Consider the following 27,806-nt stretch of genomic DNA (forward strand, 5'->3'; position numbering starts at 1 on the left):
ATAAAAATTTCACTATTAAGAATTTGTACCATATCAAGCTGATGAAAGAATATGCTGGCTGTACTTTCAGGATGGGAGGCTAAAATTTTTTTAGATTATGGATTAGCCTACAGAAAAATGCCATAAATCCAACGTGAAGGGGAAGATGAATAGGAATCTCACACAACTTAAGTAAAACATAGCTCTCTGAACAGATGAAGATAGGTTTCTTCTGTATCCCAGAATCTAATCAATATTTATATGTATAATTCAACTATTATTTGGCTTAAAAGGGCTTATTGGGAAATGTTATCATTTTCACTATTTTCTGCAGAGAAAATATTTTCCAGTTTCAAATAACCCTGGACTTTTGAAATATAACCTGTTTTTATGTTCAAGCTATCTGTATATTATTTCTCCTGCAGTTGTACATAAAATGTTTGGTTGGTTTTTTTTTTAAGTATCTTTTTTTTCTTTTTTTTTATTTATTTTACAATACTATTCAGTTCTACATAATAGCCACAGATTCCCTTGTTCTCTCCCTTCCTGCCCCCCTCCCCTTCCCCCTAGCCCACCCCCCATTCCTACCGCCTCCAGATCAAGGTCTCCCCCGAGGACTGGGATCGACCTGATAGACTCAGTCCAGGCAGGTCCAGTCCCCTCCTCCCAGATTGAGCCAAGCGTCCCTGCATAAGTCCCAGGTTTCAAACAGCTAACTCATGCAACAAGCCCAGGACCTGGTACCACTGCCTAGATGCCTCCCAAACAGATCAAGCCAATCGACTGTCTCACCTATTCAGAGGGCCTGATCCAGTTGGGGGCCCCTCAGCCTTTGGTTCATAGTTCATGTGTTTCCATTCATTTGGTTATTTGTCCCTGTGCTTTATCACTTCCTAAATATAACACCAGTAGCACAGACACTGAGACAAACAATCAATCAATGGGACCTCTAGAAACTGGGAAGCTTTTGTAGAGCAAAGGATATGGTCAACAAGGCAAAGCGACAGACTATAGAATGGGAAAAGATCTTCACCAACCCCACATGTGACAGAGGACTGATATCCAGAATATATAGGGAACTCAAGAAATTAGACATCAAAACAACCAACAGTCCAATTGAGAAATGGGCTTTAGAACTAAACAGAGAATTCTCAACAGAGGAAACTCAAATGGCTGAAAGACATTTAAGGAATTGCTCAACATCCCTAATCATCAGGGAAATGCAAATCAAAACAACTCTGAGATACCACCTTATGCCTGTCAGAATGGCTAAGATCAAAAACACTGAAGACACTTTATGCTGGAGAGGATGTGGAGCTAGGGGAACTCTCCTCCACTGCTGGTGGGAATGCAAGCTTGTACAACCACTTTGGAAATCAATATGGCGCTTTCTTAGAAAATTGGGAATCAATCTCCCCCAAGATCCAGCTATACCACTCCTGGGCATATACCCAAGAAATGCTCAATCATACCACAAGAGCACTTGCTCAGCTATGTTCATATCAGCATTGTTTGTAATAGCCAAAACCTGGAAACAACCTAGATGCCCTTCAACTGAAGAATGGATAAATAAATTGTGGTACATATACACAATGGAATACTACTCAGCAGAGAAAAACAATGACATCATGAGGTTTGTAGGCAAATGGATGGATCTAGAAAAAATCATCCTGTTTTTTTTTTTTTTAAAGATTTATTATATATACTGTGCTCTGCCTGCATGTATACCTACATACCAGAAGAGGGCACCAGATCTTCTTATTGATGGTTGTGAGCCACCATGTGGGTGCTGGGAGTTGAACTCTGGACCTCTGGAAGAGCAGCCAGTGCTCTTAACCTCTGAACCATCTCTCCAGCCCCATAAAATGTTTTTACATTAAAAAAAAAAGACAAATACTATAGAACTGTATTACATGAAATATATAGAATATACAAATTCATAGAGACAGAAAGATTAGACGTTATCTCAAAATGGAGAAGAAAGGAATATAAAGCAATAATTTCCTAAGTACAGAGTTTCTGTTTTGTGTGATGGAAAAGCCCTACAAACAGACAATAGTATCAGCATATAATATCATGAATGTAATAAATCATATCATAAATATAGTTATTGAATGGGTACTACAAATGTAATCAATGAATACCACAAATGTAATTAATATCATGAGTATAATTAATGAATATGAGTATAATTAATATCTTGAATGTAATTCATGCCACTGAATTGTAAACTTAAAAATGGTTACAGTTGCAAACATTATGTTCATTTAAAAAAATAAGGTGGAATGTAATCACCATACATTATATGTGTGTATGAAATTGAAGACAGAGATGTTCTAAAACAGAAAGTGGTGATGGTGTCATGGGCCTATGAGGATGCTGGACTAAAGTTTATCAAATTGTGCAAACAGGCAAATTGTATACTATGTGAATTATTTGTCAGTAAGGATTTTATAAAACATAAAAAAAAAAAGAAAAACAGGCAAGTTGTAAATTTATATAAAAGTGTATTTGAATATATGTATATAAAATATAGATTATATTTACTGGAATAATTTATGAATATATTTTAATGCTACATTTTATACAAAGTAGATTTGAATATTAATTTACTAAGAAAATAATATTTTTGAGTAAAAAAGACAATATATAACTACCTTAAATATATTAACTTATGATTTTTTTTTAATTATATAAAATCTTGAAATAGCAAAGGAACGAATATAATTTAAACAGCCTATTTCAGGGTGCACATAATTAAATCATAGTATAGCTATGTGATAAAAGTGTTTTTTTTGTTTGTATTGTTTTTTGTTTTGTTTTTGATTTTTCGAGATAGGGTTTCTCTGTGTAGCTTTGTTCCTAGATCTTGCTCTGTAGTAGACCAGGCTGGCCTCCAACTCACAGAGATCCGCCTGCCTCTGCCTCCCGAGTGCTGGGATTAAAGGCGTGCGCCACCACCTCCCGGCTGTGATAAAAGTTTTATCTGAAGATATTAGGATGATTGGAAGAACGGCTGCTAGCATAGGAAATGTTTATAACACAGTAATTAAAGAGCTGGCTGGGAATGTAGCTCAAGTAGAATGCTCATTTGCCATGCATGAGTCTCTGGGTTTCACACCCCACACTACATTAGTAAACACACACAAAAACTGTACGTCCAAAATATGAACTCAATTTATGAACATGTACTTAAATATGTAAAAATCACTTAAAGGAGCAGTGAAATGTACTCAGTATGTAATTGTGGGTGCCTCCTGCCAAGCCTGACAATGTGAGTTCGATCCCCAGGACTCACATGGTGGAAGAAGTAAATCAACTCCACCAAGTAGTCCTCTGACCTCCACGCATAAACTGTGGCTTGAACACACATGCATCCACATACACGTTCATGTGCACGCACGCGCACACACACACACACAATAAATGTAACAGAGCATTTTTTTTTAAAAGCAGTTAAACAACAAAATGTGAAGCTTCCATTTCAAATGTCAATTCTAACTATATATAATTTCATTATGTTGTATAGGCTTTGGGTCTGTTTAATTTGGTATGTAATGTTTATTTACTTGCAAGATTTTTACGATAAAATTTATAAAATTAAAAAATATAAAATGTTGTTTTCTTCATTTTCAGATTTCTTCACTTATAAATGTGAACTGGGCACTCTGCCCAGTGACTTAAACGTCACTGTGACGAGTTTTTAAATAGGTCTCCATGACTACACTGATTCTCACCATCATATTTGTCTGTTTGAAGGTGTCGGATCCCCATGGAACTGAAGTTACAGTTGTAAGCTGCCATGTAGGTACTAGGAATTGAACCCAGGTCCTCTGGAAGAGCAGTCAATACACCTAACTGCAGAGCCATCTCTCCAGCCCATTGGTTAGATTCCTTTTAAAATGCTCACCTGTCACGGAGACTTACATTTCTCTCCTTAGTGCTGGGGACCACTAAAGCAGGGCACTGAATATGCCAGGTGGGTGTTCCACCTCAGATACATGCCCAGGTAGTCCTTGATGTTTGAGACAGGGCCTCAGCATATACCCAGGCTGGCCTTGACCTTGATTCTCCTGCCTTTGCCTCACAAGTGCTAGACTGACCCTGCTTGAACACTGAAATTTATGACACACCAATTTAAGATATGAAGTACAAGCACTTTGTTTTTAATTACAAAGTGGAAAAACTGTAAATCTATAAGGAGGTAAATGTGGCAAGAATTCCCACTACCACTAAGGAGCAAGTGTTCAGTGGAAGGCCAGACACTATAGGGAAAACCCCTTTACTGTTCTCAAAGAACGCTCTCCTCACTATCGATCGGCAGAGTTAACTAAGTCTCCTAGTACAGCCCTCACCTCCTGAGCTGGGCACCAAGGAAAGCAGTCCACAACACTGCTTTATACCCAGCTGCCAAAGACGAAGGTTGCTCAACCACAGTCGTTCAATTTTTTAAGTGGTTCATCGATTTTTTTTTTTTTTTCCGAGACAGGGTTTCTCTGTGCAGTTTTGGAGCCTGTCCTGGATCTCGCTCTGTAGACCAGGCTGGCCTCGAACTCACAGTGATCTACCTGGCTCTGCCTCCTGGGTGCTGGGATTAAAGGTGTCACCGCCATTTTTTTTTTTTAACTTCATTTTTTTAAACGTACAAACCAGGGTTCCTGTCTTGAAAATCTCATCCTCTGTCAGAGCTCTTTCCGAGGGAACTCACCAGCATGTGAATGTGGTGCATGAGGTCCAGGGACAAGAGAGTGAGCTCCATGACAAAATCAGTGTAGTACACATAGGTTCCCTTTCCTTCCCAAGTCCCTTCATGGTTGAGGTCCCAGAGGTGAATTACATATCTATAGTTTAGACAGAAAAAGAGAAAAACATGCTAACTTACCATCACAAGAAGATTTAACTTAAACATGTTATAGTTTAGTCACATTTTTATCTATTTTATACTATTATATCTCAAAACCAACTGAACAAATAAATGTCAATCACCCCTCCCAAATTTCTACTCACCTTAAAATCACATGAGCTGTCCTCACTGTCACAAGAAGAGACTACAAAAGAGAAATACTTCTTAGTTTACTTAAAAAGAGCAGATTTCCATAAAACCAACAAGATGAGAAGTAAATGGTCAAGTTTATCGCCCTTTTACTTCCTCAACCCCAGTCTCCATGGAATCTTCTTCTGGTGACACGTCACTAAGTCACCATGTTCGGTCCCCTGCAAGGGCATCTCACTAGGGCAACACTGTGATGCCAACCACACACTAACAGGAGCAGCAGCTCTACCCTCAGGCTTTTGTACCCTTCATTTACTGGAACAACAGAGAACAAAGGAATCAAAGGAAAAATAAGACTCTCGTGGCATTTATTTATTTGGTTGGTTGGTTTTTGATTTTTCAAGACAGGGTTTCTCTGTGTATCTTTAGCTGTCCTAGAACTCACTATGTAGACCAGGCTGGCCTCAAACTCACAGAGATCTGCCTCTGCCTCCCGAGTGCTGGGATTAAAGGTATGCACCACCATACCCGGCTCAGTATTTTTTTTTTTTTAATACAAACTGGCCTTGACAAATATTCCCTCAAGCCACACATGATCACACACACCAATAACCCCAACACATAAAGAATCAGTTCAAGGCGAGTGTATACTGCCTGGGGATCATCTAAAAAAGGGAGGTGGGCTATTTGTTGTTTTATTTTTTTGAAACAAGGTCTCACTATGTAGTCTCAGTTGGCCTAAAGTTGGGTATGTAAACCAAGCTGGCCTCAAGCTCAGAGATCCTCCTGGGTTCTGGGACTATAGGTATGTGCCACCATGCCAGCCCCTCAGCCTACTTTAAATGTGTTTACTTTCAGGTATAGCTTTTTCTCAGTGTGGTCGAGTATTAAACTGAAAGATAACAACAACAAAAAAGCAAGTAATAATATCATTCAAGTAATACTTCGTAATAAAATATATTTAAAGCAAACTAATTACTATGTCTGTATGGTTTCAAATAGGTCTTCTTAAGAGGGAGCACTATTACATACTTTCACAGATACATATTCAACTGGGACCACAAATATTTTTGCTAAGTACTTAAATGTTTTCCTAATTTAAAATTTTTGAATACTTATTTTATGTGCATTACACATACCACATGTATGCCTGGTACCCTTAGACAACAAGAGGGTGTGGGATCCCCGGAACTGGAGTTAAGGACAGTGTAAGCGTCCATGTGGGTGGCTGGGAATGAAACCCAGACCCACTGCAAGAACAGTAAGTGCTCTGAACTGCTGAGTCGTCTCTCCAGCCCCCTTTCTAACTTTGTTGGCACCACATTATACTCTGGGCAAAAAGAAACTTTCACCTTGCATCTAACAAATTCCTAAAAATTTACACCTAATCTCTTTTGAGAAAAAATAACTAGCTTCAGAACAGCTACTACATAGATCTCTCTTATCCAAAGTAGGTATGCTGTCTCTTTCTCTTTTTTGAGGCTGGGTCTCACTATATAGTTCTGGGTGTCCTAGAACTCACTATATAGACCAGGTGGCCCTGAACTCAGAGATCAGCCTGTCTCTGCATCCTGAGCACTGGGATACAAAGTGTGCTTGCTATATAGACTGCTTTTTCCTATATGCACTAACGCATTACCACATAACACTAAAGGTAGCCTGTCCTCCTGGTTTATACCTGTGCTTCCTTTGGTTTGTTATTCTTGTACACTGTGGTTGTTACTAAGCAGATACTCAGTACTGACTGTCAACTTAACAGAATCTGGAACCACCTGGAGATGGCCTCTATGCATGCCTATAGGGATGATTATCCTGACTGGGTTAACTGGGGTAGGAAGACCCATCCATTGGGAACCTCCCAACTGGGACCCTGGCCTAGACAGAGAGAGATTATAGCAGCAGCATCCATCCGCTGCTCTCTGCTTCTTCAGTGCAGACGCAATGTGACAATGAGCTTCCCATTCCTGCCACCATGCATCTCTGCCTGCTGCCAGCTCTTCCCTGCCAAGATGGACTGACTATCCCTCCGTATATACAAGAACCAAAAAAGTCCTTCTCCCTTCAGTTGCGTTGTTGAGTATTTACCACAGCAACAGAAAAGTAGCTAGGAGACTCAAACACAAGCACTAGGACCTACTGCGGGTGAACGATTAGTGGGTGAGTAGCACATACAATGTGGATGCCCTAAACAAGGAAACGACTCAGGTTTCAGCCAGCACAGCTCCCAGTGTCACTGTGCTCCTCAGAAGAGTGCAGAACTTACGGCTTACACTGTGGGGCCAAGTGTGGGAGCTGAGTAGCAGAGCACACCACACTTAGTTTAAAAACAAAATAAAAAAACTCATGAATTGTTATTTCCAGCATTTTCCACCTAATAAGTTCAGATAGCAGCTTATTGAAGATGACAGAAACATGGAGAGTAAAATCACAAGTAAAAGGAATTGCTATATTTCATTTTTCTAATTAGCAATTATAGGTAAAAGTAATTATAAAGTTTGTCTTTGGCTGAGGAAAAGGTAAATATTAGTTATTGAAATATAAAGAGTATGAACAGGCTGAAGAGATGACTCTGGAATTTACAACTTGCTGCTCTTGCAAAGGACCCAGGTCTGGTTCCCAGAACCCACACAGTGGTTCCCAACCACTCTCTGCAGCTCCAGTTTCAGGGGTCCAATGCCCTTTTCTGACCTCTGCAGGCACCAGGCATGCACATGGTGCATATACATACATTCAGGCAAAACACTATGACACATAAAAAGTAAATAACTAAAACTAAAAAAAAAATAATAATAATTGCCAGGCGGTGGTGGCGCACGCCTTTAATCCCAGCTCTTGGGAGGCAGAGCCAGGCAGATCTTTGTGAGTTTGAGGCCAGCCTAGTCTACAGAGCAAGATCCAGGAAAGGTGCAAAAAAACCCTGTCTTGAAAAACCAAAAACTAAAAAAAATTTGAGACATACAAAAACTTTGGGTTTGGGGAGCTGAAGACAGCTCATCTCTTCCAGAGGACCAACGTTCAGTTGCCAGCCCCCGTATGGCGGCTCCCAATTGTCTATAATGCCAATTCCAGAGGATCAACACCCCCTTCTAGCCTCCATAGGCACTGCACATACATGGTACAGACATAAATGTAGGCAAGACACCCATACACATAAAATAAAAATAAACAAACCTTTAATTTTTAATTGTGTTTCTACGGAACAGAGAAAAATAATATCTCCTATAAATTTTGACAAGTTATTTTTATTTTTAAATATTCAGGGAGGATAGCCTGCACCCATGAGTATGCAAGAAGTACCAACTGTACTCGGTCACAGGGTATTAAAGAAAAGGAAGGATGTGAGGGTGGAAAGGTGGCATGTTGCAGAGGTCCAGGGGGAGTCCAGGGAAAGCTGCGGGTGGACATGAGCAAGATATATTAGACTCTTGGATAAAACTGTCAAGGAACAAAGAAACACGCTACATAACTAACCAGGCTGCTGAGGCGGCTTGGCAGGTAGAGGCACTTGTCACTAACCTGACACTGTAAAGTTAACCCTGGACTCGGGGTGGAAGAAGACAACTATTCTCACAGGTCGTCCTCTACAGAGACGCTGCAGCACACACATGAAATAAATAAATGCCAGTAAAAATGTTTTTTCAAGTGGGGCGGTGGTGGCACACACCTTTAATCCCAGCACTCTGGAGGCAGAGGCAGGTGGATATCTCTGAGTTTGAGGCCAGCCTTGTCTATAAAGAGTTTCAGGCCAGCCAGAGCTTCATAGTGAGGCCCTTTAAGAAAAGAAAAGAAAGAGGGAGGGAGGGAGAGAGGGAGGGAGGGAGGGAAAGGAAGGAAGGAGAGAGAGAGAGAAAGGAAGGAAGGAAGGAAGGAAGGAAGGAAGGAAGGAAGGAAGGAAGGAAGGAAGGAAGGAAGGAAGGAAGGGCTGGAGAGATGGCTCAGTGGTTAAGAGCACTGACTGTTCTTCCAGAGGTCCTGAGTTCAATTCCGAGTAACCACATGGTGGCTCACAACCATCTGTAATGAGATCTGGTACCCTCTTCTAGCATGCAGGTATACATGCAGACAGAATACTGTATACATAATAAATAAATAAATCTTAAAAAAAGAAAAAAAAAGAAAAAGGAAGGAAGGAAGGAAGGAAGGAAGAAAGAAAGAAAGAAAGAGAGAAAGAAAAAATCATAGAGAGCTAGAAATAATTCAGTGGTAGAACTCTTGCCTAGCATGACTGAAAGTCCTAAGATCAATCTCCAGCAACACATACATGAAAATAAAATTCCTTTAAAATAAAATAATGAACAGCATTTAAGTGATTATTTATAAATTTTTAATTCAGCTTCTAAAATGATATATATATATATATATAAAATATTCACCACAGACCATTTTTGTCATGTATCATAAGGAGAACACATTTCCTACTTTGGAGTGAGAGGACTTGAACTGCATTAGCCACTCTGAAACCTCAAACAGTTCATACCTTAGGCCTCAGGGTCTCTTCCACAAGCAGAATTAATAATGAGTCAATACGTGTAAAGAATTTTAAATGATTCCTCCTGGGCTGTGGCCCAGTGGTAAAGCCCTTGTCCAGAATGAACAAAACCCTAGGTTTAATCTCCAGCACAGAAAAAAAAGTTTCCCCCACAGTCCCTGGCATGTGGTAACTGCTGTATGTGGTGTATGTGCACGTGGAGGCCCAAAAACGATGTCAGGTACTCTGCTCCATCACTCTTGGTCTTATTATCCTGAAACAGGGTTTCTCTCTAGAGCAAGGCTGGTAACCAGCACCCCTCAGCAATCCTCCTGCCTCTGCCCCACACAGCACTGGAGTTACAAGTATGTACAGACAGCCATGCCCAGCTCTTCACAGTGGTGCTGGGATCACACTCAGGTCCTCATACTTGCACATCAAGTGTGCTTACCAGCCAACCCAGCTCCCTAGTTGTTGAATTGTTGAGAAAAATAATTCTTTTACTAGGCTACAGCAAGGATTATATGAAATGCCACATATAAAAGCATTCGGTACCAGTACCCAAAAAAGCAGGAACACAGTATATGCCTGTTAAAGCCGGGCAGTGGTTAGTGCACGCCTTTTATCCCAGCACTAGGGAGGCAGAGGCAAGCAAATCTCTGAGTTCCAGGACAGCCAAGGCTACACAGAAAAACCTTGTCTTGGGGGGAAAAATGCCTGTTAAAGTCAAAGACAAAATGCCTCTTAAAATAGTTTCTCATCACCCCTCTGTTCTCCTTGAAAGTGTTTAGGAATCTAATGACTGTGTCCAGCACCTTACCTCTGCAGCCATGAAAGCCAAGGTGTGCATGCCATGGGTGTAGCCTGTGACACAGCAGACAACTGCCAGTCCGCAGCAGGAGAGCAGCATCGCGATCAGCAGAGACAGGACTCTCCCATGGCTGCTCATGGGTGTGGTGGGAGAAAAGGAAAGCTGAAAGGGACAAAAGAGGAAAGACCGTCAACTGTTCATTCCACCACCATGGCAACTGCACTCAGAATTCAAGATCAAGCTTGGGAGCCTCGCTTGGGGCACTACACTAACACGAAAAGCCCAAAGTCTGCCATGAGAATTTTTGAGATTTTTAAGTCTTTATCATTTAATTCACCAGATACAATATACACTATATTTTCATCTCATTTCTCCAGTATCCTCCTACCATGAGATTGCAATCTCTAGAAGGATGCTCAGTTATCTCCTCTAACAGTATATAGGGCTCAGAACAGTGTCTTGTTCTGCTGTGTTTCTGTTTGTCTTGCTCTAATCTTCCACCTCAGAGTTCACTTGGAGCCTAGCCTGTCAGGGATAGAACAACAGAAGTAATCAGGTACAGAACTACTACTCATAATGCTATGTTAATACTAGGCAAGGACAAGTGACTGGAAAAGAGACCTGGCGTTACAATTCCTTCTGTACTGCATGTGGTCTACAACCAGCCCAGAAAAGAAGGCTAGAAGCTCCTATTTTTAACAAGAATGGAACTGGAAAAGAAAGCAGGCCTTTAAGAGTGAGATTAACTCACAAAGAAGTGCAATGTCATCTCCATGAACACCGAGTAAGACAGGAACACAAAGTCCTAGAGCGGGTTCAGGGGAGGCAGCACTTCAAACCTGTTTGCCTCAGCCTGTATCAGGTGCTCACTGTGCAGGTCTGGCCTGAAGTCACAGGCAGATCTTACACCCAGACAGGAAGCAGAAGTAGCTCATTCAGTCTTGACCCCAGGAAAAACAGTGCAAACCAATGAGAAAGAAAAGTTCCACCAACCAGGGCAAAGGGGGGGAAAGTGGGAGACAAGAACAGAAAACATGCAGAATTGTTCAGTTGTATACAATGTATACATCACAGCTCCTTCACACTGACCTAAGGCAAGGTTAGTAGGGAGTGACCACAGTGCTTGGGGAACTGGGATTGGGGGGGGGGGGGGGCTAGAAAACAGGCAGAAGTGCCTCAAGAAACAGGCCATGATGGATGACCTAGAAGTCCCCTCTGAGAGTTGTCCCAAGCACACAACCTATGACTTTCTCACATTACTTCTCACATCAAACCTGGCACACATATGTGACTGAGCAATGAAAGAGGTTGGCTAAAAACTCACGTATTCAAATCGGTCTTTGCAGAGCTGAACCATCAAATGCAGAAAAACAAGGCCGGCAAACCAGAGGCACCACATCACCACCTCCTCCACAGTCTGGACATTCAGCACACCAAAAATGAAAATGAACTTGTAGAAAATAAAATTCCAAAACTTGTCTTTGAGATGCTAAAAAGAAAAAAGTATATAAAAGTGAGTTCCATCATACCAAGTCTACCTAAGAGATGTTAACATATCAAAAGCAAGCTTATGGAGCACTCCGCACAGAAGGGGAAGAAAACAGAGGTAAGACAGCCCAAGTGACCTGTGAACTGAAACTTGTGATCTGGAACAGCTAGGAAGTGTCAGCCATTAAAAAGTAGTTTTATTAGTCTAGTTCTTATGTACTAAGAAGGAAAGTATTTTATATTTACATGTACAGTAGAAAAGATCAGCAAGGGTTATCATATTATTTTAATACTTCTGCACTCTGACTTAATCAACAATAGAAAAGATTAGACTTTCTAAAGAATCAAAATATTAAGCAGAGCTGGGGGATGGCTCACACACAATGTTTACAACATGCTCACACATATACTCCACACAAGAAAACAATAAAAATTAAAATGTCACTTGCTAGTATGTAATCAATAAAATATCTTAAACAAGAAAAAAATTAAAACTGTGTCTAGCCACACAGTTAAGTATGGTTGTGCCTGCCTATTATCCCAGCACATGGGAAGCCAGCATGGGCTACACAGGACCCTGTCTCAAAAAACAAAAAAACAAATAAAATAAAACACCAAAACTAAAACCAAACCAAAACAAGATAAAAAAAATAATGTCCTTAATATTTATCTTTTTTCTTTGTCCAGTATAAAAATATTTTAATTTTTAACAGTTTTCTCTCACCTATTAGTGTGAGAATTTTACCAATGTATGTAAATATTCTCTCGTTAATCAGCATATTGACTTAATGGTAACAAGCGGACTCAAATAGTTTTTAATATTCCCCTATCCAAAGAATATTTTATGAAGTTACATATACTTGGATGAGTTCCTACTTCAGCACTATATAAAGGAAGATTACAAAGGTCTTAGTATTTCTTTTTTTTTATTTATTTATTTATTTATTTTGTATACAGCATATATGACTGCCGGCCAGAAGAGGGCACCAGATCTCATTACAGATGGTTGTGAGCCATCATGTGGTTGCTGGGAATTGAACTCAGGACCTCTGGAAAAGAAGTCAGTGCTCTTAACCTCTGAGCCATCTCTCCAGCCCCGGTCTTAGTATTTCTAATAGTCACCTGCTTTCTAAACAACTGTTAAGGTGTTCCAGAAGCAGCAGATTATGTTATTTCTTTGCTATATTATTTTTTAACTGTTTTATGTGTACAAATGTCTGCATATTATATCTGCATCACGTGAGTGCCTGGTGCTCCCAGAGGTCAGAAGTATTGGAACATCCAACATTGGAGTTACAGATGGTTGTGAGCCAGAATGTGGGTTCTGGGAATCAAACCCTGGTCCTCTGCAAGAGCAGTAAGTGCTCCTAACTGCTGAGCCATCTCTTCAGTCCTTATAATCTTTTTCAAATCGAAAACTTTCAGTTGTAAACACTGACACTTTCCTGGGGCAAGGGGACAACAAACAAGTTCTAGCTCTTACAGGTATTAAAATATCTGACTACCCAGCTATTGATGGAGGTAGTAAGAATCTGGGTAAAGATAAGAATGAATGAATGACTTTTTTTTTCTTTCTTTTGAGACAGGCTCTCTTTATGTAGCCCTAGCTGTTCTGGAACTCACTATGTGGACTAGGCTGGCCTCAAACTCAGAGATCCGCCTGTCTCTGCCTCCCACATACTGGGATTAAAGGCATGTGCCACCATGCCCAGCAAAAGCATGACTTCAAAATGGACTTTAATATATGATTTTTAGGACTGTAAATACTTACAAATTTAAAATAAAGTTAAAGCTCAGAGTATGGTTATGGGGCACCTCTGATTCCAGTACTCAGAACTGGATGACGGAAGCAATAGGGTCCTGAGTTTAAGGTCAACAAGACCCCAACACAAAGAATAGAATTAATTTGAGAATTTAAATAGGGCTCTGACTAGATACCTTGTGTTCAAAGAACAAAGTTAAGTTGGAAAAAGAAAGAAAAGAGTCTCTTCTAGCTCTATCCACCGCAAAGGCAGACCCCAGCAGCAAAGCCACCTCTGCCCTTACACAGTGTATACAGCTAGTGTGGACCCTGGTTCCAAACACCATGCCGCAACAGAGAAAGCCTAGAATCCTGGGTGGATGTCTGTTTCCTGGGCAGGGAAAGGAGGAGAACTTGACGTATTACCGGTTATAATTCCTGGCTTTGCTACTGCACAACTGTGGGGTCCTTGACATTTCATGCTTCAGCTCCCCAAGCTATAAAATAGGTCTTAGTACAATAAGTATACTAAGTATACACTAAGTATACTTAGTATAATTCTGTGTCTCACAGAATAAGTGGTGAATTAAGTGATTTAATGCTTAACTGCTTTTTTTTCTTTTTACTTTTTCTTTTCATTTGTTTGTTTCTTTATTTGTTGAGACAGGGTTTCCCTGTGTAGACCTGGCTGTCCTGGAATTCACTCTGGAGACCAGGCTGGCCTCAAACTCACAGAGGTCAGCCTGCCTCTGCTTCCCAAGTGTTGGGATTAGAGGCAAGTACTACCACCACCTGGCCTGTAATGTGCTTTTTAAAATGCCATAATAGGCATTAAATGTTTTAAATATATTTAAAATCAAAAACTCTCTCATGCTCAGTGCTTATAAGCATTTGCTGCTCTTATAGAGGACACTACCTTACCACCCACATGGTACTTAGTAACCCTCTGTAACCTATGACTCCAGTTCTAGGGGATCCAATTCCTTCTTCTAGCCTCCATGGGCACCAGGCATGCAAATGGCACACTTACATACATGTAGGTAAGACACTCGTATACATAAAAAAAAATCTTTAAAAACCAGAGAGAGAGAGAGAGAGAGAGAGAGAGAGAGAGAGAGAGAGAAACTAAACACCCTCTCACTGCTTAAGGCTCTACGTGCTTCACTTTTAGTCTTTCTTCCACCCTAGGTGGTCAGTGTCTCTGCCTCTAAGGTTACTCTTATTTCTTAAACTTTAAGCACCCATGGAGCGAATCTATGTCAATTCTTGGAGTCTTAAATCAAAATAGTTCTTTTTGTTGTTGTTGTTTGTTTTTTGAGACAGGGTTTCTCTGTCTAAAAGCCCTGGCTGTCCTGGAACTCACTCTGTAGACCAGGCTGGTCTCAAACTCGAGATCGACCTGCCTCTGCCTCCTGAGTGCTGGATTTAAAGGTGTGTGCCATCACTGCTTGGCTCTCAAAATAGTTCATAATAAATGCTACTGGGTGGCATTAATAATAAAATAAGCCAACAAAGAACAGCATAAAAGATGTGTTCTATACTGAAAAGGCTGAGTTGGGTTAATAGCAAAAGTTTCAAATGCTTGAAGGTAATGTTTTCTGCAAACTGTGACCTGATACCAACTGCTGCCACTGAGCTTGCCACAGCCTGGTCCACTTCCAACTCAAAAAGACCCAAAGCTTTGAAGAGGAGATTTTGAAGGCGATTTTGAAGAATAAAGTATCAAAAGGAGCTTCTGAGCCAGAAGTAGCAATAATTCCAGCACTGGGTGCTAAGACGTGAGGACTGTGGAGTTCAATGCAGCCTGGTATACAGAGCAAGTTCCAGACCTGCAGAACTACACAGCAAGGACCTGTCTCAGCAAATCAAAATCCTGAAGAAACAGTTATAATGGGACAGATGGGCTCCCCAGTACAATGAAACAAAGATCAAGGCTAACATTTCTGGTTTTATCACTGTGCTCTGACTACTCATGAAGATGTCCTTGCTCTTGAAAACATACTCTGAAGTTCCAGGGTAATACTGTATGATGTTCACTACTTAATTCCAAAGGGACGAGAAAATCTGCATAAATACGAAGTGAGTCTGAGGACTAACTGGGAAGATGGCTCAGCACTACAAGCACTTATGACTAAGCCTCACTCATTAAGAGCCCCCAGCTGAAAAATTGAGGAGAAATAGGGGGAGACTTAAAATTCTCCTCTGGCCTCATGTGTGCAAGTACAGGTGAGTGCACTCATAATATATGAAACACACACACACACACACACACACACACACACACACACACACACGCACGCAGGCACGCACGCACGCACGTGCAACACTACAAAGTGAATCTGGATAAAGCCCATCCAGGAGTTCTTTATAGTATTCAAGGAACTTTTCTATATACTGGAAATTATACCAAATATAATAGTGTTTTTAAAGTTTCTTTCTTTCTTTCTTTCTTTTAAAGATTTATTTATTTATTATGTATACAGCATGTATGACTGCAGGCCAGAAGAGGGCACCAGATCTCATTACAGATGGTTGTGAGCCACCATGTGGTTGCTGGGAATTGAACTCAGGACCTCTGGAAGAGCAGTCAGTGCTCTTAACCTCTGAGCCATCTCTCCAGCCCCTAAAGTTTCTTTACATGAATCTGTTCACTTACCTGTCTCTCACTCACTCGAAGAGGACCAAACACAATACACTGGATAAGCTTAGCCACCAACATCAAAACACAGCAGGCAGTATTCACCAGAACCTGTACACACATCAAAGAAACAAGTTTAGTTCTGGGGAAAAACACACACAGTGTAAGGTTTCCTCTGGGGAATTAGGCGTCATTCCCAGAGCTGGAGCCCTTCTGGTTTCCCCAGTGCAAACCCGTGCTACCAAAGCTACACAGGATGGGACGTGGGGAGAAGAAGCAGCGCTTCATGGCTCACTGAGTCAGACCTGTCCTAGGGTACCCTCCAGCAGGCCACCCTCCTCACACTCCTGCCCAGGGGGTACCCTCCTCACACCCCTGCCCAGGGGGTACCCTCCTCACACCCCTGCCCAGGGGTACCCTCCAGCAGGCCACCTCCCTCACACCCCTGCCCAGGGGGTACCCTCCTCACCCCTGCCCAGGGGGTACCCTCCAGCAGGCCACCTTCCCTTCAGACTTGACGGGCCCCTACAAAAACTCTGCACTGTCTCTATAAAACTGTATGTAGCAAGCTTGGCATGATGGCACACACCTGGAATCCACACACTAGGAAAGCTGGGACAGAAGGACTAAAAGCCCAGTCCAGACACCGTCTCAATCAATCAATCAATCAATCACCACACAAAGTATGTCCCTACATGAACATTTAGGTAGCCGTCATGACAGAACTCAAACATGCTGCCCCGACAAGCAAGGGAGACTAGGAGAACTTCCAGAAAAAGTCAGGTAATAGAGACCAGTGTCAAAACCAAGGCCTTCTTCCATATTCGAAGAAAACTGTCTTCTTTAAAAAAATTTAAGTGGTATTTTCCGACCTAACCAGCAAACGGGACAAGTCACCTTTCCCTCACTTTGGCTCCTGTCATTGTTTGAGACAGATTTTCATGTGCCCCCCGCCTTCCCCCGCACGAAGTGTGAGGGAGAAAAGGGGAGAGGTGAGGGAATATGATGACACCCTCACCTCTCTTCAGGTTCCTCTGTATCTCCCACCAGCTCTCCTGTGGTAGAGCACATACTAGCAGTCCTAACTCAATACAAAAAGATTAAATCATGTTTAGTTCTATTCTGTTGCCTAATGGGGCCAAGAAAATATTTTTAAAGGACTAAAATAAAAATAGTTCCACTGGGGGAAAGAACTGTTTGATATCGAAGGATTTGGTATTTAAATCCTTCGATTAATCAGGTGGGGAAAAATAGTTCATCAAAAATCCTACAGCCTTTGACTCCTTATATACCCAGCACTTCAGAGGCAGAGGCAGGCAGGTTTCTCTGAGTTTTCTGTCTGTCTGGTCTACAGAGCAGAGTTCCAGGCCAGCATGGCTACAAAGTGAGAGCCAGTCACAAACAAAACAAAACAAACCCCAGAATCATACAGAACTTTCAGTTTGGTCACAGCTGCCTTAAACTCTAGGTCTAGAAGATCTACCATCCCTAGCCTCCATGGCCACACATGAGTACTTAATACAAAATCAAATCTTTATAAAAAGGAGAGATAGCTCAGCAGTTAGGAGCACTGGCTATTCTTCTAGAGGACCTGGGTTCAATTCCCAGCATCCATGTGGTGTCCCACAACTGCCAGTCTCATAGCCAACACCCTTCATTTTACACACACACACACACACACACACACACACACACACACACGCACACACGCACACATACACAGACATACCATACATGCAGGTAAAACACCCATACACCTATAAAATAAAAATAAATAAAATCTCAAATAAAATTTTAAATAAAAATTTTTTCAGAGACCTGACAATACTCTTCTTTAAGATGCCGAAGTAAACTTACAAAAGGTGCACATCCCCTGTATTCTGCCAGTCAATGAGGACTTCAGTCATGTAAATTAGAAGTTGGCACACAAAACCACAGCCCTCAACCCAATCTCTCTTCACCAGGCAAACAGGGTATTTTTAAAAATCAACAAAACTCCCAGCTTAACTGCAACACGTTTATTAAAAAAGGCTTCTTCCTGGTTTACATATCATCATGTGAGTTTAAAAACACAAATGCAATACATCCAATAAGTGCTCAAGGAACAGGAGAAAGGCAGAAAAATGAGGTCTTGACCTGAACTCAGAAACCAAACTTAGAGTCTGTCATCCTTCTCTACCCCAAACAGCACCTTTGTACCTCGGCCACAAAGCAAACCTTAGTTTTACCACTTTCAGTTAAGCTTTTTCAAGTTTCTGACTTAAAGAAAGTACGTATAGAAAGTTTCTTTGAAGGGCTGGAAAGACGGCTCAGCAGTTAGGAGCTCTTCCTCCTCTACCCCAGGTAGTTCAGTTCCCAGCAACCACGCGGTGGTTCACAACCACCTGTAACTTCAGCTTCAGGGGATCCAACACCTCCTGGTCTCCACAGGCACCTGCACTCACCTCCCCCCCTACACACACACACACACACAATTTTTCTTTAGCCTTTTTGGAAAAGTTCAATTTATACTCTCTCCCACCTCCAACAGCAAAAGTCTCTCATAATCCCATCAACCCATGATAAACATTTCTATTTTAATCCAAATGAGATCTGAAAATCAGCGTGTCTAAGCAAAACAGGGCTTAAAAAAGCTGATGGAGACACTCCTGGTGACAGACTTCTCATCGAGCTACATGAGAGGCAGAAGCAGGAGGGCAAAGCAGGAGGGCTGCAAATTCAGGGCCAGCCTGGGCTACTTAACCAGACCCTGACTCAAAGAACAGAGAGAGGGGAGGGGAAGGGGAGAAGAAAGGAGATAACCACTAGGAAGAAAATGTATTTAAAAAGAAATAACCTTCACAAGAAAAGGAAACCAACAAAGAATTGGAAGAACTAACATTGTTTAAAGGTTCTGAACAGTGCTTTACTGGAATACTTTAATGACTATTAACAACAGACTAGTCTACATCTAGTTATAGGACAAAGTCTCTGGGCTGGAGAGATGGCTCAGTGGTTAAAGCACTTGCTCTTGCAAGCACCCACTTAGTTCCCAGCACCCACAGAATGGTTCACAGCCACCGGGAACCCCTGTTCCAGAGAATCTAAATGCCTTCTTCTGCCCTCCAAACACACCAGGCATGCATTAGTACACATTTATATATGCTGGCAAAACATTCATACCCATAAAATAAGTCTTAAAATTTTAAAGAAAAAAGCCTTAACTTCACAAGTATTGTGTCATTCTAATAAATATAGTAATTTCTCCATCTCAGCTGAAACTAACGACTGAGGCCAGCACGGCGGCCCAGGTCTACAGGAGTCCTATGCTGAAGGGGCGGGGAGGCTGAGGCACGGACACTGGCAAGGAGAGCAGGCAGCGCAGTCTGTCCTGAGCAGCCAGAGCTGTCTCCAAAACCAGAAAAGAAAAACAAATCAAAACAAGTGTCCCTAACTGGAGCATTCCTTCTTTACAGTCAATGCCAAATCGGATCCCTCCAGGTACTGTGTCACTCTTGCAGAATTGACACTTCAAGTCCCAGAGCTAAGGAACAAACAAGAACCATAAAGTCAAAACTTAGCCAGTACTCGGGAGAAAGAGGCAGGCGGATCTGAGTTCCAGGCCAGCCTGGTACAGAGTGAGTTCCAGGACAGGAACCTGGAAACCTTGTCTCAAAAAACAGCAAACTAACAAAAACCCCACGCAGCTTAGTTGCAGTAAGCCTGATCTGAGCAACTGCTTCCTTCACTTAGACAACAGTGAAGAGCTGTTTTAATATTTTATCTGCTCTATACAGCTACTACTTTTTTCTCATAGGCAGAATCCAAACAAGCTAAAAGCGTTCACCTGTATAACAGCAGAAAAATAGAGCGCTCATGTCCATCACTGAAGACTTATTCACTAGGTAAACACACATCCAGTGGATCCACATGAGGCCCTAACATCGGCCCAGGAAGGGATATGTAATTGGTATGTCAAGGTAACTTTAGATAAAAATTCAAAAGAGCGTCCAGACCACGGAGAGGGGGGAAGGGAGGTGCAGGTGTGAAACAAAGAATGTGTTCCCATGGATACACGTGTAATGCACAGAAATGAACAGTGTAAACGACTTGAGACAATCTGGATGTTATGCAGGTTCCCACTACAAGCCAGCACCAGTTACAAGAAGCTGCCAACCGGAAACAGGTGGAGGGAGACTGACTTTCACTGTCTATCACTTCTGTTTCCTTTGGCCCTTGAACTATGAACTTGTAGAGTCTGTCTTTAAAATTTTTAAGTTAGAACTGACCTGACCAGTTCTGAAATTCCTTTTCTCACCACATGTGGCCCAAGAGTGACAACTGAAGATGGCTGTCACCAGCTACAAGTCAGCCCGGGCGCCACCCCTGGAGCAGGAGCTTCAAGGCTTCCTCACCTCCCTCCTCACAGCAGGGCTACCTCCGGGTCCATCCCACCCTCTCAATCTCCCGGTAAGTCCGAAGATTTGCCTAGGTCAGGGAGCACTCTGCAGACCTGACACTCGTCCCCACACAACACTGGGCCTTACCTGTCCCCCGCCCCAATTCTCTGCTTAAGACCCTTGCCATCTCCCGGGGCTGAGCATGCCCACAGCACTGCTTTCTCTGGCCTCCAAACTCCACTGGGTTTTGTGTATCTATCACCACCTATCGTAGTCTGCCTTAGTTACAAGTGAGTCATTTTAGGGTAGGGGGAAAGTGTTGCTCAAGGCCGTCTTCCACAGTGCTGAAAACAGCATCTCTGAAGGGTTTCCACCTAGGTGTGCTAATACAAAACCTCCTGCAATACTGATTGTGTTCTACAAAGGCACGTTCTGGAGAGCCTAATAAAATAATAACGAGTAAGGTTCGCAACCGACAAAGGACCAGTTCTTGTCATCCAGCTTGACCTGGGCAGTGGTGCATTTTTGTTTTTATGGGGGGGGGGAGTAAAATATAAATGACTAGGAGTGGGGTTCAAGAAGCATCCACAAAGGCCCACCACACAGTCACTCACTGTTACCCGGCAGGCCACAGGGGAGGTGTTTTGGGAGTGCTGAAGCACAAAGTGCTAGATGATAAGGAAAAAAAAAAGAAAAGAAAAAGAAATTCGGTGCGCACAAGAAAGGTCTGGGCAGCCACCGTACAACCAAAATGAGCATGCCAAAACTCCAGAAGAGAGAGAAGAAAAACTGCATCGAGTTCAACTGACAAATGGGGGGGGGATGATCAATTTGCATGCAGCAAGACCATAGGAAGAAAAAAAATTCTTAAAAACAATTCTCAGAAAACCCAAAAGGCCTTAGGTAATGTTTTATGAAGCGGTATTAACCTTGGAATTTGAACATGGGTTTTGCAAGAAGAAACTTACGAAAAAAAAAAATCATTAAACAATACGACTGGCTGTTCTAGCTTTGCAATGGTGGCTCCTGTTGCAAGTCCTGCTCTCTGAGACCTAAAACAATGCATCAAGAACCACACTATTTAGTCTTCGTATTTGTCAAAAGCATTCGTCACATCATCCTAAATTGTTATCCTTTAATTCAAGTGCAACGAGATTGGAAATTAAACAAGATGCGAATTGAATTCTTCCATTCCTCCCTTCTTTGGTACAGAACAGCTCATCTTTACGCAGGAGTGGGGAAATGCGAACTTCACCCTTCACCGCCTTCTATTAAACGATTTATCAAAGGACTAGGAGGCTTAATCTACAGCCCCCGGAGTTCACAAATCCCACTGCTTCCTGATGAAGCACAGTGGGAATAATTATAACAAATGAGTTGCATATAATTCTACAAACTTAGAAGATTAACCCCTCAGTCATTTACAGCCTACTCCAGGCACCAAGCGAGAACTCGGGAGGAGATAAGATCCCACAAGCCATAGTAAATCCAAGTGACAAATTTTAAATCCTGGAGCAGCTTGTCGCATTTCTGAGGGTTTAGAGAAGACGCATTCAAGTGCAAGTCAGAGCAAAATTTCCTCCGCTCTGCCCAGCCTGAAATGATGTAATAAACGAAGAAGACAGTACTTGTGCCTGGTGAACGTTGCTTATCTAGCACGGGCAGAACTAGAAACCTTGTTTTAAAATGGATCGCTAGACCGAGTAATCGAGTTCAAAGGAGGCGCTGCCACACCGATCAGGATGTTTTGCTGCCTTCAACCATCAAAGGGAACAGCCACCAACCACCAGGTAAAAGAAAAAGGACGCAGCTGGTTTGTTTGCTTCGTTAAGTAGCGCCCACGGGAGGGTAATCCATTACCAAATAGCAACGTTTCAAAGTTGTCTTGTCGAGAGAATGACTGTCCCAACCCGTTCACATGCTTAAAATGTGCCCCCGACTCTCTTGATCGAGAACTCGCCCACCACATCGCCCAGCCGGACGCCACTCGGCTGCTGCCCTGGCGTCCGCGGGGCCCGACCGCCCTTCCCTCGGCCCTTCTCCCCGGAGGCCCGACCCCTTCCTTCCCGCCGCGGCTCGCACTGCTCGCAGCGCCGCCCGGCCTCGGGCCCCACGCGAGGTGTCAGCCCCCCGGGCCTCCTCAGCCCGGGTCAGGGCCCGGCCACGCCCCCCGCGGATAAAGGGTGACATGGCGGCCCCCGCCCGGCCGTCCGCCCCCGCGCCCGGCCCAGCGGCCTCGCTCACCCACACGAACAGGCTGTCCGACAGCAGGTACTGGGCCACCTCGCGGGCCCGGGGGCCGCCGGCGGCCAGGCGCGACGGCACGAGCGCCTCGGGCTGCAGCGGGGCCGTTAGCGGCTCCGGCTCGGCCGACCCGGCCTGCGGCTGGCTGAGGGCGCGGTAGGCGCTGACGATGGTGCCGAGCAAGGCCAGGCCGCTGAGGCCCGTGTAGGTGCGGAGGCTGGGCCACGGGAAGCGCTCGAGGAAGAGCAGCGGCATGGCGGCGGCGGCGGGCTCCGGCGCCCGGGGCTCCCCGCGCTGCGGCCAGGCGCCTGCGGCGGCCTCGCGAACGGCGCCCACGGGCTCTGGCGTCGCTGCTGCCGCCGCCGCTGCCGCCGCCGCCGCGCCGGGCCGGGCCGGGCCGCTCCTGGCTGCTCGCGCCGCTCCGCCCCGCGCCGCTCCCGCTGCTGCCCCTGCCGGCGCGGAAGAGCCTCGGCGGACTTGGGGCGGGCCGCCGCCCCTAGCGGGACGCGGGCGGACGGGCGCGGGGGCGCGGCCTTCGTCCCCCGCCCCCAGCGGGCGCGCCGCAGCCTCGCGGGCGCAGGACCCGGCCTAGCGCCCCGCGTCCCGGCCCCCTGCAGCATCCTTGGCGACCCTGGGCCCCACTGACGCCGCCGACTCAGCCCCAGCTGGACTCTGGAGTGAGCCGGGCCCGTGGGCAATGACGGCAGGCCTGTGTGCGTGGTCAGGCGGCAGGGCGCGGTACCCAGGCCCCCGGCCCCGGGCCCCTTGTTCCTCCCGGGCAGAGCAGGTAAACCCGTCCCACCACCTTGCGGACTAGCGGCTTCCGTGGTGTCCCTAAAGGGGGACATGATGCTCAGGAAAGAATAGAAGCCTTGAGCACCTCTTTAATCAAGTCTTGTCTCTGTTTACAAATAGCCGCGAGTAGACTGTTTTTTGTTTTGTTTTGTTTTGTTTTTAAAACGGAGCCAATTGAACAGGAAATAAAAATAGGTTACAAGTAGAATGTAAAATGGTGCTGAGCTTCTTGGACAATGCCTGTTCCTCAAAGGTAAACCAGAGAGTGACCATTTGACCTGGCAGTTACCTGGCTAAACATGTAAGAGAAATGAAAACATATACCCACACAGAACTCCTACACAGAGGTTGACAGTAGCATTATTCCTAGTAACCCAGAGGAGGTAAGCTCCAATGGAATATAGTATTTGAAAATGAAGTACAGATATATGCTACAGTAAAAGAGAATGTTGAAGATATGCCTGAGTCAAGCCACACACGAGTATCTAAATACTATGTGATCCCACTGATAAGGCAAATACATGGAATTTATAATAACTGTAGAGTAAATGAGAGAACTGGAGGTGACAGGTTGGGTTACCAGTTCCCTGAAGTGATGTTCTCAAATTTGCTGTTACACACCTATTACTACACTAAAAGACAATTATACACTATAAACAGCACAGTACACCTCTATATGTGAGGTACATAAAATAACATTCTTTTAGTCATTATATTCTTTTTAGTCATCATATTCCCAAGCCATGTAATAGTGCCTATCCCAGAATGTATGCTCTGTAAGTAGCTGGTAGATTTTCCCAATTTTCTAAAGGGGCTAAATTGCCTTTAAAGTATTTTTATGCCAAATACAGATTTTGTTTTGTTTTTTGATAGATTTTATTTTGTTTTTCCGAGACAAGGTTTCTCTGTGTAGCCTTGGCTGTCCTGGAACTCAAGTCTGTAGACCAGGCTGGCCTTGAACTCAGAGATCCACCTGCCTCTCCCTATTCAGTACTGAGATTAAAAGGTGTGTGCCACCACTGTCCAGCTCTGTTTCTACTTATAGAAATCTATAGATTATTTTTTAATCTGAAAATTAACCAGCATTTTGTAATTCTTAAAAACACCTCAGTCGGGCTGGAAAAATGGCTCAGAGGTTAAGAGCACTGGCTGATCTTCCAGAGGTCCTGAGTTCAAGTCCCAGCAACCACATGGTGGCTCACAACCATCTAAAATGAGATCTATCCTGCAGGCAGAACATTGTGTACATAGTAGTAAATTATATATATACATATATATATATACATATACATATATATATATATATATATATATATATATAAAAAACACCTTGTCAAAGGGCTTCATATGCTTAAGTTCTCTTTGGTTCTCTCCCCAGTCATTCGAAAGATGGCTGAGCAGCAGATAATGCATTTGCTACAAAGCCTGACAACCCCAGTTTGATTTCCATGACTCCCGGAAGTTATCATCTGACTTCCATATCATGTGCACACATGCACACCCATGTAAAAATAAAACACTGAGTGTTATGGAATAGTCATTTAAGATGTGTTACATTTGTTTATGCTGTGGAATATTTGTTTAATGATGCAAAGATGTGTTGCATTCTTTTATGTTGCATTTGTTTAACTCTGTGAAGCTATGTTACTTTGCCTGCCTAAAACACCTGACAGGTCTAATAAAGAGCTGAACGGCCACTAGCTAGGCAGGAGAGAGAAATAGGTGGGGCTTTGGACAGAGAGAATAAATAGGAGGAGAAATCTAGGGAAGAGAGAAGTGAGAAAAGGAGAGGAGGACACCAGAGGCCAGCCACACAGCCACACAGCCAGCCATGAAGTAAGAAGAAAGATATAAAGAAAGGTAAAGAGCACCAGGCAGTGGTGGCACACGCCTTTAATCCCAGCACTCGGGAGGCAGAGCCAGGTAGATCTCTGTGAGTTCGAGGCCAGCCTGGTATGAAAATATATATATATATATATATATATATATATATATATATATATATATATATATATATATATGTGGCGGGGCGCCCAAGAGGAAAAAAACAACAAAACAAAACTACAACTGAGCCTTAACACTATTGTCCAAATATTGGAAAGCTTTATTCTGAAGAAATAAGGATGGTAAATTTCCAGGGAGTGTTCTACTTCACAAGGTCAGATGTGAGTCACCATGATTTTTAAACCATACTCATTTATGATTCACATCCAATCGAAGCCACAAAACAGTAATATTAGATACCAAACTTGTCCTTTCATATTGCCAGTAACAGAGCTGCCTTTTTTTTAAGATTTATTTATTTATTTATTTATTATACAGTATTCTATCTGTACACCAGAAGAAGGCACCAGATCTCATTAGGTGGTTGTGAGCCACTACATGGCTGCTGGGAATTGAACTCAGGACCTCTGGAAGAGCAGTCAGTGCTCTTAACCTCTGAGTCATCTCTCCAGCCCAGAGCTGCCTTTTTAATCTCAGAAGCATAGGCTTTCTGAAAATCCAACATGCATAACAGATGAAATTAATCCAACCCACACTGCATTTTGTTTATTTTTTAAAATGTATTTATTTATGTATTTTTTAATGTGCATTGGTGTTTTGCCTGCATGTATGTCTCTGTGAGGATATGGGATCTCTTGGAACTGGAGTTATAGACAGGCTTGAGCTGACATGTGGGTGCTGGAAATTGAACCTGGGTCCACTGGAAGAGCCGCCAGTGCTCTTAACTGCTGAGCCATCTCTCCAGCCCCGCCAAGCTGCATTTTAAAAGAATGCAAAAGACTTTGAATGGTCTTTGGGTTGTTTGTGTGGTTTTTTGTATTTACTAGAATAGTCATTGTTCTGTTCCTTTTCCCCTCAAACAAGTGCTGTGCACCTCATCCTCTGTCAAGGACCTGTTTGAGACACTTGCCCTCACTCTGGCCCAGTCTGGCCTCCAGCTTGAGGCCATTCCACCTGAACCTCCCGAGTGTTAGAGGATTACAGACATGAACCACCGCACCCAACAAGCACCCATCTCTGCCTCCCTTTCTTCTCCTCCCTCCCTCTCCTCTCTCTGCACTACTGGAAGGTTTATTTATTTTGAATAGGGTCTGGATAGTTTTGAATTCCTAAGCTTAAGCGATCAGCCTGCCTTAACCTCTCCTAAATAGCTAAGACTTTGAGCATGCCACAGTGTAAGTACCAGACTCATGATTTTTTTTTTCCCAAGGACTAAACAAACCCTCTAAAGTCTTTTTTTAGATTTATTTATTATAAGTATTTATGTGTGTGTGCCTGCATGAATTTATGTGTAACGTGTGCAGGTGCCCAACAGGTTTTAGATCCTCTGGAACTGCAATCACAGGTAGTTGTGAGCTGCCATGTGGGTGCTGAGAATCAAACCCGAGTCTTCTGGAAGAAAGAGCAGCCAGTGCTTTTAAACTGCTGAGCCACCTCTCCAGCACCCCCTCTAAAGTCTTAGCCAGAAACCAGATTAAAGTAGCTCACACTTGTACTCCTGTAGATGAAGAACCAGTCACTAATGACATGAACAATATGCAGTTAACACAACTGTGTTGCAACTTATCTCAGTCTTTAGGCTCTAAACCCAGTGACTCCATCAACTGCAGGTAACTGACTCTACTAAGGCCATGCTAAGGGACAAGAAAAAAAGGAAGGTGAGGACAGCATCCATAGTCCAGACCATCAGGTCCTTGCCATTATGCCAAACTGGTCCCTTTCCCAGTGGACCTGACCAAAGACAAGGGAACAGAACTTTGCAGGATCACTCCTAATACACTAAGTTTAGGGACCCTCCACCAAACAGGACTATCCCAGGCAATTGGTTGTTCAGTTTTAAATGCTTTTACTGAAATAAGATTTTAAAAGAGAGCAATGACCATTTTAGTCAAACTTTTGCTTTACAAATATAAAAATATAAACAAAACTTCAGTTTCTTTTTTTTTATTTTATTTTTATTTTATTTTATTTATTTATTATTTTTTTTTTTTTTTGGCTTTTCAAGACAGGGTTTCTCTGTGTAGCTTTGCGCCTTTCCTGGAACTCGATTTGGAGACCAGGCCGGCCTCGAACTCACAGAGATCCGCCTGCCTCTGCCTCCCGAGTGCTGGGATTAAAGGCATGCGCCACCACCGCCCGGCACAGTTTCTTTATACATTCCTATAAACAAACCAAGAAAGTTGTCAGAGCCACAACTATAAATAGTACTTGTATAATGTATATGAACACAATAGCAGCTTTCCTGTTTGGGGTGAACATGGATTGA

General features: G+C 43.2%; 2 protein-coding genes across 2 annotated transcripts in view; one reads left to right on the forward strand and one right to left on the reverse strand.

Moving 5' to 3' along the window:
• Positions 1-23,208, reverse strand: part of Amfr (autocrine motility factor receptor) — a 44,418-nt gene extending 21,210 nt beyond the window's left edge. Inside the window, exons 1-6 of the mRNA XM_028871486.2 lie at positions 22,742-23,208; positions 16,137-16,229; positions 11,576-11,740; positions 10,261-10,413; positions 4,987-5,027; positions 4,688-4,820 (exon numbers count right to left, since the gene is read on the reverse strand). Coding sequence (XP_028727319.1) covers positions 4,688-4,820; positions 4,987-5,027; positions 10,261-10,413; positions 11,576-11,740; positions 16,137-16,229; positions 22,742-22,996 — 840 coding nt within the window. The 5' untranslated portion in view covers positions 22,997-23,208. The remainder of the gene's footprint in view (positions 1-4,687; positions 4,821-4,986; positions 5,028-10,260; positions 10,414-11,575; positions 11,741-16,136; positions 16,230-22,741) is intronic.
• Ogfod1 (2-oxoglutarate and iron dependent oxygenase domain containing 1) overlaps positions 22,124-27,806 on the forward strand; it is a 71,749-nt gene continuing 66,066 nt past the window's right edge. Inside the window, exon 1 of the mRNA XM_037206090.1 lies at positions 22,124-22,287. The gene's annotated coding sequence lies outside the window, so the exon portion shown is untranslated. The remainder of the gene's footprint in view (positions 22,288-27,806) is intronic.

Source organism: Peromyscus leucopus, chromosome 5 (genome assembly GCF_004664715.2).
Source record: "Peromyscus leucopus breed LL Stock chromosome 5, UCI_PerLeu_2.1, whole genome shotgun sequence".
NCBI classification, from domain to species: Eukaryota; Metazoa; Chordata; class Mammalia; order Rodentia; family Cricetidae; genus Peromyscus; species Peromyscus leucopus.